General features: G+C 45.2%; 1 protein-coding gene across 1 annotated transcript in view; it reads left to right on the top strand.

Moving 5' to 3' along the window:
• Positions 1–378: 378 nt before the first annotated feature.
• TTC22 (tetratricopeptide repeat domain 22) overlaps positions 379–13,665 on the top strand; it is a 41,398-nt gene continuing 28,111 nt past the window's right edge. Inside the window, exon 1 of the mRNA XM_006839811.1 lies at positions 379–973. Within this exon, the coding sequence (XP_006839874.1) occupies positions 407–973 (567 nt within the window). The 5' untranslated portion in view covers positions 379–406. The remainder of the gene's footprint in view (positions 974–13,665) is intronic.

The following is a 13,665-nucleotide window of genomic DNA, read 5'->3' as shown; positions in this document are numbered from 1 at the left end:
CGCCAGGTTTGCCCCAGGTCTGTGACCCCGTCAAGTTCTTTCCTCCTAAGAGTCAGTTTTCTTATCTGCTGAGCAGGGAAAATAAGAACATGCCTTTTGCCAGGCACCGGGTTTTCACTCTCCAACTTGGCGGTACACCTGTTTTTCTGGAGCACCTAAATTATGCAAGGCTGGCGTCTAAGAGCCTCTGAGCATCGAAAGCGGAAACACCCACAGGGCGCTCCAGGAGCCCGACCCACCCACGGGAGGGGCCCCAGCACCAGGAGGCAGCCACGGCCTTGGCCTCTGAGCAAGCGCGCTGACCCTTCGCCTCCAGCTGGACTCTCTCAGGGGCTCTCCCGTCTACTACCCTCCGCAGCCTCCGGAAGGAGCACTAGGACGAGGCCGGAGTAGTCGCGGGACAGCCATGGCGGAGCCGGAGGCCTTGAGTGAGGACTTGGACGCCCTCATCGACGATCTGGACTACCTCCCAGGCCACTTCCACCTGGAAATGCAGCTGAACTTCGAGCCGTGCTCGCCGACCCAGCTCCGTGCCAGGGACTTGAAGCTGCAGCGGGAGGGCCTGCGACAGGAACTCAAGCTTGCAGCCGCCCCGCAGCGTCCTGCCGTGCGCCACCTCCTGGGCGCCTTCGCCTTCTACCTGGAGGAACTGGACGAGGCCCGCGAGCGCTTCCTCGAAGTAGCTCGCGATGACCCGGGCAACCTTAACGCCTGGGCCAATTTGGCACACGTATACGGGCGGCTGGGACAAGAGGAAGAGGAGGAGGAGTGTGCCGGTCGACTGGCCGCTCTCATGGGCCTGGAGGCGGGTCCAGAGACCACCGGGGACCCCCAACTTCGTGCAGCGCGCTGCCTGGCGGAGCAGGGCTACGCGCACGGCTTCGACGTCGGCTGCTCTAGCCGGGAGGAGCGCGCGCAGGTGCTGGCGGCTGGCATCGCACTCTATGACAAGGCGCTAGGCTATGCGCAGCAGGTGGGTGACTCCCGGCCTGGGGTCGTGGTGGTCCCTTCTGTCTGCATGGACCCCATCCAGACTCTCTCAAAGCCCTGGCCCTTTGGCTTCCAAATACCTTTCCACTGTACCTCTCCTCTTCTGCACACCTGTCTCAGACCAGGTCTGTAGCATCTCTTTCCTGGGCTAAGGGGTTGACCTGCGTCCTAGAGAGACTATCTCTGAAGCTTTCTTCGGGCCAACTCATCCTGGTCAACTCATCCCCTTACCTTGCTCATCCCATCCAGTACCTGTCCACATGCTCACTCACACTCTCCTAACTAAAGGCACAGCCAAACATCACCGCCAGAAGCTTGTACAGCGTTCTTGCCTCCTCTATTTCCCTCACCTCCTTCCAACTGGTCAGACCTCAACTCTTGAGCATCTCACGTCTGCAGATCTATAATGCAGCTTCTCTCTGCTAGCCCAGACTCCATCATTTCCTGCTTAAACCAGTGTAGCTTTTGTCCTCCCTGGATTCCTGTCCTCCAGCTTGCCCCTGCCAACCTATCTTCTACTCTACTTTAATGTCAAGGAGCCCTGGTAACGTCATGGATTAAAAGTTGGGATGCTAACCTAAAAGTCAACAGTTTGACTGTCCCTCATCTGATTATTCAGTAATGCTTGTTAGTAATCGCATACATGAGCCCTGGATATCCACAGACAAATGTAAAAACCTTCCCTAAAAGCCGAGACTGTAAATTCCAAAAAGGCAAGTTTCCCCCCCTCCCAAAAAAAAAGCTAAAGAGGATAGAGAGAAACACTGTAAACTGATGATATATGGAGGGGATAATAATCAATGTAGTGAAATAAGCTATATGAATGGTTGAATGTGAAGCTGATGATGTGCCCTGTAAACTTTCACTCAATGCAAAATAAAAACATTTAATAAAAAAAAAAGTCAACAGTTTGAATCAATCAGCTTCTCCTGACTGATTGAGAATCGTACGGCTTTCTGCTCCCATAATGATTTACAACCTCAGAAACCCTATACAGGTTTCTCTAAGTCGGAACTTTCTCTACAACACAGATCCATCACCACCACCATTGCTTGTGTCATGTTACTTAATTTTGCTGGCCACACTACTCAACTGCTTACAGTCAACCCTCAATGGCTCCCTACTGCCTAGCAGATCAATCCCAGGTTCTTCCAGAAAGAGCACCCAAGACAGAAGCCACAGTCTTTTTGTAACCGGGTCTCAGAAGCATCCGCCCATCCTTTTGTCTCTATGACATACCTGTTTGCCTTTTCTCTTGCAGTGTAGGCTTATGCCACATTCTAATTCTCCTTGTTCCGCATGTGCCAACAAGTCTTCTTGGCCTGCCCTGCACAAGTTTCTGCTACTTCCTGAGGGTCCTTCCTGTCTACCTTGGCCTGGAAGCTTCCCTTTAATGTAAGTTTTGTCTCAGACATCCTCTCCTCTAGGAAACCTCTGCTGCCTCCTCCAGCCTGGGTCAAGGGCCTCCTCAGAATTCCTGTAACACTGCTCACATTATCCATTTAAAGTCTTGTCTTCCCAGCTCAGCCTTGGGTCTTTGAGAGTGGGGCCAACATCCATCTGGTTTGTTAATGCAAACCTAATACCTGGCCCCGTGGCACACAGTGGCACTCAATAAATGTATCTTGAATGAATGTATGTATAGCATAGGGCCTTGCACCAAGTAGACAAGTACTAGGTATTGTTGTTGTTAAGTGCTGTCGAGTTTGTTCCGACTCATAATGACCCTGTATAGGGTTGTGGCGCTATGGGTTAATGCGCCAGACTGCAAAGCAGTTTGAACTGCAAGGTCGCCAGTTAAAGCTCACCAGCTGTTTCTTGGAAACCCTATACAGGGTCACTGTGGGTTGGAATCGACTCGATGGCACTTAACAACAACATAGGGTTTCCAAGGAGTGGTTGGTACGTTTGAACCACCGACCTTGTGATTTAAACTGACCTTTCGGTCCAATGTTTTATCCTACAGCCCTACACCAGTACTAGGTCTACTGGCTATCTCTTGCTGCATTACAAATCCCCCCAAAACTCAGGGGCTTAAAACAACAAATGTTTATTGTCTTACATTCTCTATGGGTCAGGAGCCTGGATGCTTCTGAGCTGCAGACTCATCTGCAGCTGGCTTGACTGTTTCCAAGTTCGCTCAGTTGGCAGGGGTCAGTTCCTCATTAGCTATTGGCCACAAGCCTCCCTCAGTTCCTTGCCACATGGACAGCCACTCACAATATGGCATCTGTCTTTTCTCAGAGCAAGAGAGCTAGCAAGAAAGAGCACCCAAGACAGAAGCCACAGTCTTTTTGTAACCTGGTCTCAGAAGCATCCGCCCATCCTTTTGCTATATTCTGTCTATTAGAAGCAAGCTATTAAGTGCTGTTGACATTCAAAGAAGGGGCTACACAAGGGAATAAACACCAGGAGACTGAGCTCACTGGGGGAACCTCAGAGCCTGCCTGCCTGCATTGGTTGACAATGAATGGTAATTAGAAGGCTCTTGCTACAGAAGAAGAAACCACAGTTCAGAGAGGTACCTGACTTTTTTGCAAAGGTGCAGCATAGCTAGGGTTGAGTTGATAATGATGGTGCTTTATAATGCTTTAGATTTGTTGTTGTTGTTGTTGTTAAGTGCCTTCGAGTCGGTTCCGACCCATAGCGACCCTGTACAGGGTTTCCGAGGGTGTAAATCCTTACGGGAATAGAAAGCCTCATCTTTCTCCCGCGGAGCAGCTGGTAGTTTCGAACCACTGACCTTAAGGTTCGCAGCCCAATTTGTAACCACTACGCTACCAGATTTGTAATCTTTTTAAATAACAAGCTCTTACAGATAGGTAGCATGTCTTCACTCAAAAAGCCACATGCCCTCAGAGCTATTCTCCCAAAGCTTCTGGCTACAGTAAGAGGAAATATAGAAGTCAAAACCTAAGGAAGTGCAGGTTGGAGAGCATGGCCTTGCCTTAAGGAAGTTGTGTAGGGTAGGGGTTAGTAGGGTGGACTCTGGGTCAGATGGGCTGGGTCCAAGTCCCAACTCTCCCATGCTCTTTAATCTCCAATTGGTACTTGGCATCTCAGTTCCCCACTCTATAAAATGGAAATAGTAGCAAAGGTTACATTATAGGATAATTGTGAAGGGTCAATGCATTAATTTAGACACTGTACCTAGAACTAAGCCAGGAACTAGTAGTTGGTATTAGGATTCATTATTGTGGTTCCCTACCACATATCTGTCAGTTTGTCATAATGTGGTGGTTTATGTGTTGCTGTGATTCTGGAAGTTATGCCATCGGTATTTTAAATACCAGCAGGTTTAAAAACCTGGACAGGTTTCAGATGAGCTTCCAAATGAAGACAGACTAGGAAGAAGGAGAGATGGACTACTTGCAAATATTTAGTTACTGAATTTTTTATGAATAGCAGTGGAACACTATCATTGAGCACCAAAATATTGACAATGAAAACATGATGAAGAACACCAGAACAGAGTATTATCAGCTATAGTGTCGAAAGATGAGCCCTTCAGATTGGAAGGCATTCAAAATACAACTGGGAAAGAGCTGCCTCCTCAAGGTAGAGTTGACCGTGGTGACGCGAATGGAGTAAAGCCTTTGGGACCTTCTTTTGCTGATGAAGCACAACTCAAAATGAAGAGGAACAACTGTAAGTATCTGTTAACAATCTGAACATGAAATGTACAAAGTAGGAATCTAGGAAAATTGGAAATTGTCAAAAATGAAATGGAATGCATAGACATCGATAGGCATTAGTGAGCTGAAATGGACTGGTATTGGCCATTTTGAATCTGACACTCACATGGTTCGCTATGCCAGGAGTGACAAATTGAAGAGGAATGGTGTTGCATTCATCATCTAAAACAGCATATCAAGATCTGTCTTGAAGTACAACGCCATCTGTGATAGGATAATATCCATATACCTACAAGGAAGACCAGGGTCCTGGTATGGCGCTGTGTGGGGGCTAATGTGTCAGATTGCAAAGTCATTTGAATTGCAAAGTTGGTGGTTCAAGCTCACCAGCTGCTCCTTGGAAACCCTATACAGGGTCGCTATGGGTCGGAATCGACTCAGTGGCACTTAATAGCAACAATAACAAGGAAGACCAGTTAATACCACTATTGTTAAATTTACACACCAACCACTAAAGCTAGTGATGATGAAATTGAAGAGTTCTATCAATTTCTTCAGTCAGAACATGAAATCAAGAGGTATTGATAATTACTGGTGATTGGAATTCAAAGTTTAGAAATAAAGAGGAAGGGTCAGTTGGAAAACATGGTCTTGGTGATAGAAATGATGCTGGAGATAGCATGATAGAATTTTGCAAGACCAATGACTTCTTCATTGCAAATACCTTTTTTAAACAACGTAAAAAATGACTATCCACATGGACCTTACCAGATGGAATACACAGAAATCAAATTGAATACATCTGGGGAAGAACACGGTGGAAAAGCTCCACTCACCAGCCATAATCAGGGCAGGAGCAGATTGTGGAACAGACCATCAATTGCTCACATACAAATTCAGGCTAAAGCTGAAGAAAATTAAAACAAGTCCAGGAGAGCCAAAATACTACCTTGAATATATTCCACCTGAATTTAGAGATCACCTGAAGAACAGAGTTGATGCATTAGACACCAAAGACTGAAGACCAGAAGAGTTGTGGGATGACATAAAGAACATCATACAGGAAGAAAGCAAAAGGTTATTAAGAAAACAAGAAAGAAGGAAAAGGTCAAAATGGATGTCAGAAGAGACTCTGAAACTTGCTCTCCAGAGTAGAGATGCTAAAGCAAATGAAAGAAATGAGGAGATAAAGGAGCTGAATAGAAAGTTTCAAAGAGCAGCTCAAGATTTAAATATTCAAATATTATAACAAAATGTGCAGAGACCTGGAGTTAGAAAACCAAAAGGGAAGAACACGCTGAGCACTCCTCAAGCTGAGGAGACTGAATAAAAAATTCAAGCCTGAATTTGAAATATTGAAGGATTCTATAGCATAATGGTTACGAATCGGGCTGCGAACCACAAAGTCAGCAGTTCGAAACTACCAGCTGCTCCACGGGAGAAAGATGAGGCTTTCTCCTCCCATAAAGATTTACAGCCTCGGAAACCCTGTACAGGGTCGTTATGAGTCGGAACCGACTCCACGGCACACAGCCACCACCATGGGGAAAATATTGAATGATGCAGAAAGCATTGAAATAAGATGGAAGGAATACACAGAGTCACTGTATCAGAAGAAATGGTTGCTGTTCAACCGTTTCAAGAGACAGCATATGATAAAGAGTCAATGATACTAAAGGAAAAAAATCCAGGTGAATTGAAGATATTGGCAAAGAACAAGGCACCAGGAATTGATGGAATACAAATTGAAATCTTTCAACAAAATGAGGCGGCACAGGCACTCACTCATCTATGCCAAGAAATTTGGAAGACAACTATCTGGCCAACTGATTGGAAGAGATCCATATTTGTGCCCATTCCAAAGAGAGGAGACACATGGAATAGGAAAATCAACAGACAATATCATTAAATCTCATACAAGTAAAATTTTGCTAAAGATAATACAAAAATGGTTGCAACCATACATTGACAGAGAACTGTCAGGGGTTCAAGCTGGGTTCAGATGAGGATGTGGAATGAAGGATATCATTGCTGATGTTAGATGTCTCTTGGCTGAAAGCAGAGAATACCAGAAAAATGTTTTCTGTGCTTTATTGACTATGCAAAGGCTTTCAATTGTGTGGATCTTGACAAGCTATGGACAACATTTCAGAGAATGATTATTCTGGAACACTTAATTGTACTCACAAAAAACTTGTACATAGACCAAGAGGCAGTTGTTCAAACAGAACAAAGGAAAACCGAATGGTTTAAAATTAGCAAAGGTGTTCGCCATGTTTATTCAATCTTTATGATGAGCACATAATCCAAGAATTTGGATTATATGAAGAAAACTGAAGCATCAGGATTGGAGAAAGACTCATTAACAACCTGCGATACATAGGTGATACAACCTTGCTTACTGACAGTGAAGAGGACTTAAAAAACATTTACTGATGAAGAACAAAGACCACAGTCTCCAGTATGGGTTGCATTTCAAAGTAAAGAAAACAAACATCCTCACCACTGGACAAATAAATAATATCCATATTAAAGGAGAAAAGTTAGAAGTTGCCAGAGACTTTATTTTATTCAGATCAGCCATCAATACTCATGGAAGCAGCAGTCATGAAATTAAACAACATATTGCATTAGGCAAATCTGCTGTACAAGACCTCTTTAAAGTGTTAAGAGCAAAGATGTCAGTTTGAGTACCAAGATGTGCCTGACTCAAGCCATGGTATTTTCAATAACCTCATATGCATGTGAAAGTTGGACAGTGAGTAAGAAAAATCGTAGAAGAATTGATGCATTTGAGTTATGGTGTTGGAGGCAAATATTAAAAGTACCATGGATTGCCAAAAGAAGAAAACAATCTGTGTTGGAAGTACAGCCAGAATGCTCCTTAAAAGCCAGGATGGCCAGATTTCATCTCTCATTCTACAGACATATTATCAGGAGGGACCAGTCCCTGGAGAAGGATATCATGCTTGGTAAAGTGGAGGGTAGGAGAAAAAACGGAAGACCTCCAACAAGACGGATTGGCACAGTGGCAGGAGCAGTGGGCTCAGACGTAACAATTGTGAGTTTAGTGCAGGACCGGCAGTGTTTCATTCTGTTGTGCATAGGGTCACTGTGATTTGGTGCAGACTCGATGGCACTTATCAACAATTGTGGTTCCAGCCACACTTGGCGACCGAGCACTGTCTGCATTCATCATCTTGGTTAGAGCTGCTTTTGATGTTTACATCTATTCTCACATTACATGCTCCCAGCACCCTTCAAAGGGCTGCATTATTATTGGCACCAGTTTATAGAGGAGGTAGTCTATGTTGTGGTTGACAGCTGGGCTAATATCTTAACCTTTCTGAGCCTCAGCTTCCTCATCTGTAAAATACGGACATTCCTCATTTGGTTGCTGTTATAGTGGAAAGGTGGTATAGTGGTTAAGCATTTGACTGATAACTTGGTTGGTGGTTTGAACCTCCAGCTACACCCTAGGAGAAAGATGTGCCAGTCTGCTTCAATAAAGTTCACAGTCTCAGAAATCCTATGAAGCAGTTCCACCCTGTCCTATAGTTTCTATGAGTCAAAAAGGATGTGATGGGAATGGGTTTGGTTTGGGTTTGTATAATTGTTGCTAAGTGCCCTTGACTTGACTGCCAACTTATGGCAACGCCATGTGACAAAATAGAATGACTCCATAGGGTTTTCTAGGCTATAATCTTTATCAGGGAGTCCTGGTGTGGTGCTGTGGGTTAATTCCCTGGGCTGCAAAGTGTGTTTAAACTGAAAACTCGGTGGTTCAAGCTCACCATCTGCTCCTTGTAAACCCTATTGAGTTGCTATGGGTCAGAACCAACTCAATGTCACTTAACAATAACAATCTGTACAAGAGCCAGTCACCAGGTCTTTCTCCCATGGAGAGGCTGAGTGGGCGTAAACCTTTTGGTCAGCAGTAAAGTATGTAACCCTTGTAAATTACCTAGAATCAGACCTTCACAGAGATGAACAGGATCAGAATCCCATCCTCTCATCTCCCTGGCACTGAGTCTGGGAGTGTCTCTCCCACACCCAAGCTGTATGTGGATGTGGCCATCATGTGGGACCAACAGGGACCCAGAGCTCACAGATCTGAATGCCAAATTGCCCGCAGCAGAAGGTACAGTTTGTATCATATGTGCTAAATATGGTCACAGCAGCTGGGTCCTAAAGAGCCTTGGCTAACAGGTTCTCATCCCAGCTGCACCCGACTTGTTGTGGGCCTTTTCTCTGGGTTGTAGCTTTCATTAGTGAAACGGAGGTGGGAGGATGGACTGTATGGTGTCTAAGACCCCTTTCTTCATTCAGGAGAGGATTACTGGAGAAGACTTCCTGGAGGAGGTGAGCAGGGAGACAGAGTTTAGGGAGTAAGGCCTGGCAATGGCCAGTCAGCAAAACAACAGTGGGTGGTGCCCAGCAAGTGAACACCCCACTGAGAAAGTGCTGAGCAGGTCACAGCTTAATGCCCCAAGGAGGGAGCTAATAAGTTCAGGTGTCCTCCAGCCTGTCCCTGGACAGAGAGCTGTAGTCAGCCTCACACACAAACCCCGGGAGAAAGTTGAGGATTATTGTAATAATTAGAGATGAGATCTTGCTTTTCTAAAATACTTAGTACAAAGCAGATACTCAAGAAACAGTAGTAATAATCCAGACGATAATGATGAGTTCATTATAGTTAGAGTCAGGGGGCTTGAGTTTGATTTCTGTTATTACTTTGCTGTGTGAGTTTGGACATACCACTTTATGTCTCTGGGTCTTGGTGTCTGCTTCATAAACATTAGATAATCATGATGGCAGCCTCAGGTTTACTGGAATTACCCAATCAAATGATGGGGTTATAAACTGGTGCCCATAAACTGATAAATTCTGGGCACCAGTGGCATTACCAGAGGATGTCACTCAGGGTGGTAACTCAGTGTCACCTCCTCTTAGACCAGAAAGAATCCCTATTCATGTTTACTACCAATTTCAATTATAGAATAATATGCAATGAATAACATTTTAAATTGCTTAAATGCAATATTTCTTATATTATATGAATACCAACAACAAAATTACGGAGCTCTGGTAACATAGTGGTTACGAATCGGACTGTGAACCTCGAGGTCAGCAGTTCGAATCTACCAGCTGTTCTGCGGGAAAAAGATGAGGGTTTTTGCTCCCATAAAGACTTATAGCCTTGGAAACCCTGTACAGGGTCACTATGAGTCGGAACTGACTCCACGGCACATAACCAACAACAAAATTGTTTTGTATAATCTTTTTAAACTGAATTACTAAATTATTAATTACAACATTCTAGTAACTGAATGAAAACCTTACAAAAAATTTTTCTCCTTCTTTCCCTTTAATAATGACTTCATTCTCAAAAAAGTTATTTTATAAATTCACAAATACTAATTACCACAATATGGTAGCTTGTTAAGTGCTGTTGAGTCGGTTCCAACCCATAGCGACCCTGTACAGGGTTTCTGAGGCTATAAATCTGCAGAAGTAGAAAGCTTCATCTTTCTCCCAAGGAGCAGCTGGTGAGCTCGAACTGCCAGCCTTCTGATTTGCAGTCCAGTGCTTTCCTAAGTTTACAAAAAATGTTTTTGTTCTTATGACCAACTACAGGGATATTTTTATAAAAATGATAAATTTATGCTGAAACACTGCACACAGTTTATAAACAGTCGTTTGTTGTCACCCCCTCTAACAATGGCAGAGGCAGTCTCCATCTCCCATATGCCCCCCACCCCCCAGTAATTACACTGCACACACTCAGCCCTTTAACATTTATTAAGCGCTTACTGTGTGCCAGACCCTGTCTTTAAGAAGTTCCTGCATTTACAAAGCCCTTGGGAAACGTTAACTCATCTTGCCTGAACCCTTCCTCTGGGAACAAGAGACAAAGGGAGCAGATCAGAGCTGTGCCTACATGGCCCATGTAGTGTGGTGTTTATCTTTAAGTGTTCTAAGCCCAGAGACCATATTTTCTGAATGAAAAACAGGGCCCCAGAGGTTGACAGTGGGAGTTTATATTGGGAAGATAAACCCATTGGCATCAAATCTGTTCTGACTCGTGACGACCCCGAGTGTGCAGAGTAGAATTGCCCTTAGAGTTTTCAAGGCTGTGAGAAGCAGATCACTAGGCCTGTCTACTAAAGCACCAAGGGATGGGTTCAAATCATTTAAGTTAATAGTTGGGAGGAGAAGAGAGAACAGAGGTGGAGTCAGAGGCAGGGCCAAGAAGAAGGAGGCTGGGCAGGCAAGTGGCTGTCATGGGAGTGTCTCCACCAACCCGCTCACAGCTCTGACCCCTACCTTCTGCTTCCTCTCTGGGCTGCAAGTGATAAGGGCAGGGAGGAGCCTCAGGAGCTCAAAGATGAAGAGCTGCGAAGAGCCACAAACAACTAGCTGTTCATCTGCTTCCTAGAATTACAAAAGACCACATTATAAAAGTTAATCATTCAGCCCGTGATCCAAAGATAAGCCAACTGTTTGTGTGTGGTTGTGTGAGTCCTTGTGATTTCCTTCCTTTACTCTTCATTCTTTCCCATTTCTCTTTATTATTTTTCTATTCTATTTTATTTTTTTATTCTCTTAAATAAAAGGGGAAGATGTGGGTTGCTTTTATATCTGCCACCCCCTTCATTATCTCCTAGACACACACACACACAGGAACTCTTGGTGTCAAATCTCAAGGTTTTGTAGACACTCAGAGCATCAACTTTAGCAGACTGATGAGGTTCAAATTCCACCTTCATTATCAGACAGCCACAGGCGAGCCACTTCCCTTCTCTGAGCCTCACTTTTCTATAAAATGGGATGCTAACATCTATCTTAGGAGCTCTGGTAGCGTAGTGGTTACGAATCGGGCTGCGAACCATAAGGTCAGCAGTTCGAAACTACCAGTCGCTCCGCGGGAGAAAGATGAGGCTTTCTACTCCCGTAAGGATTTACACCCTCGGAAACCCTGTACAGGGTCGCTATGGGTCGGAACCGACTCAAAGGCACTTAACAACAACAACAACAACAACATCTATCTTATAGGGTTGCTATGAGAAGACACAAAAGGCATCAGGCAGGGCACACAGCTCATGGTAGAGGCTCAGTTCAGTCAGCGCTCCTCCCAGGTGCCCCCCCCCCTCATTGTTCTGTAACAGAGCCAGTCCCAGCCTCTGGCTTATCTCAAAACAATTTCTGCCTCACCCCTCCAGGGTGAGTCCTCTGACTTGGGCCTCCCTCTATTTCCTCTGCACTCCACCACAAACACACACACACACACACAGTGTCGACCAGTATAGGCGGGACACACAGGAAGAGCTGGGGACCACTGTTAAATTTAATTTAGTTGAATAATTGAGTTTTAAGTCTTAAAATCCCTATTACTATTATTATTTTGTTGTTGTTGTTGTTAATAGGATAAAGATCTGGCCATCTCTGTTTTTGTAAAAATCACATCCTCTAAGAAAACCTTCTGTAACACATGGGTCACCATACTGTTAACCACAGTATCTAACAACAACCTGAACTTTTATTTTCTACATAAATAATATTCTTTGTCTTAAGATAACTTGATTATTTTGTTTTCCTTTTCTTTTCCCAAAAGCTCAATAGCTTAACACACACATACACACATGTCCATACAGACATGCACATGTCGGTCCTAAACCACTGTTCACAGCCAGAGCAAGCCCTGAGGGACAAAAGTTACCACCATAATGGGTCCCATTTATCCCATACCTGCACACAAGGTATGGAACTCAGAATTGTATTTGGTAGAACATTGGCTCTTTCTTTCAATCTCACAGACACATTGGGCATTATGTGCCTCATCTCACAGAGAAAGTAAGCAGGGCTCAGGGAAGGCCACGCATCTTGTCCAAGGTGACTTACTACAGCCCAAGGACCTGCACTCTGGATTTCACCCACCATTCAGGGTGGACAGGGAAGGAGGTAGAATTGGCAGGCCAGGTGGGAGCCTCACAAACAAAGGTGTGAGCATTCCGATAGATGGCCACACCCAGGCCTAACAGGAAGGGCTGAACAGCACGGCCAGTCGGCCAGCCAGCCTAAGGTGTCTGGCACACACACACACACACACACAGCAGTGCCAGCACAGGGGAGGCCAACTCCAGGGGTCTGGGGGCAGATCCTAACCTCAAGGCTTCCCACATGCCTGCCCACCCTCCTCTATCTTCCTTTCTAGCTCTCCCGCCCTTTCCCCAGAAGCAGAACTGCCTGAGGTCCTGGTGACCGGGTTATACTGTGCACAGCAGACGCACTTGGTGTGACCTCGGTCCTCATGAGGTTGGCAGGCTGCAGCCTTCATGAACTGGGTGGTCCAGGCAAGCTGGTATCTTACTCCAAGAAATGGAGCTGGTGGTACCAACCTGGCAAGGTACAGGGAGACTAACTAACTGGTCACAGGGAAGGCCCAACCCTTAAAGAATTCAGCCATTCTCATATTCACCCCCTGGCCAAGAGGCCAGGACCAAATACACAGGGGGCCTTATGATGCTCCCAAGTATCTGCTGCCACCACCCAGTCTCACTGGACTCCTGGTGTGGCGCTGTAGGATCAGCACTGGACTGTGAACCATAAGGGTCAAACCCACCAGTTGTTCCTTGGAAACCCTATAAAGGGTCACTATGAGTCAGAACCAACTCGATGGCACTTAAGAACAACAACAACCCCATCTCTCTCATCCTCTCCTGTTACTTTCTGCCATTCCCTTCACCCTAGTCCAGGACCAGTCTAGGAAAAAGAGCAATGACTTTGGGGAAGACCCCATTCAGAGCTAAGAGCCAGGATTTGGGTTCATGTCCAAGCCCTGTTTTTATCTCACTTGGACAGTGAGCAAGTCACCTCCCCTCTTCAGACCATTTTCCTCCTCTGTTAAATTAAGGGGCTGGACTAAGGTGATGGCAAATGTGCTTTCAGGGACCGGAAGGCATTTGGATGGCAGAGATGTGGGGAAGGAATAGTTCTTTGGCAAAAGGAAATGCATAAACAAGCACATGTTGTTTTTGTT

This window comes from Chrysochloris asiatica, unplaced genomic scaffold (assembly GCF_000296735.1).
Source record: "Chrysochloris asiatica unplaced genomic scaffold, ChrAsi1.0 scaffold00026, whole genome shotgun sequence".
NCBI lineage: Eukaryota > Metazoa > Chordata > Mammalia > Afrosoricida > Chrysochloridae > Chrysochloris > Chrysochloris asiatica.
This window is presented reverse-complemented; position numbering and strand designations above follow the sequence as displayed.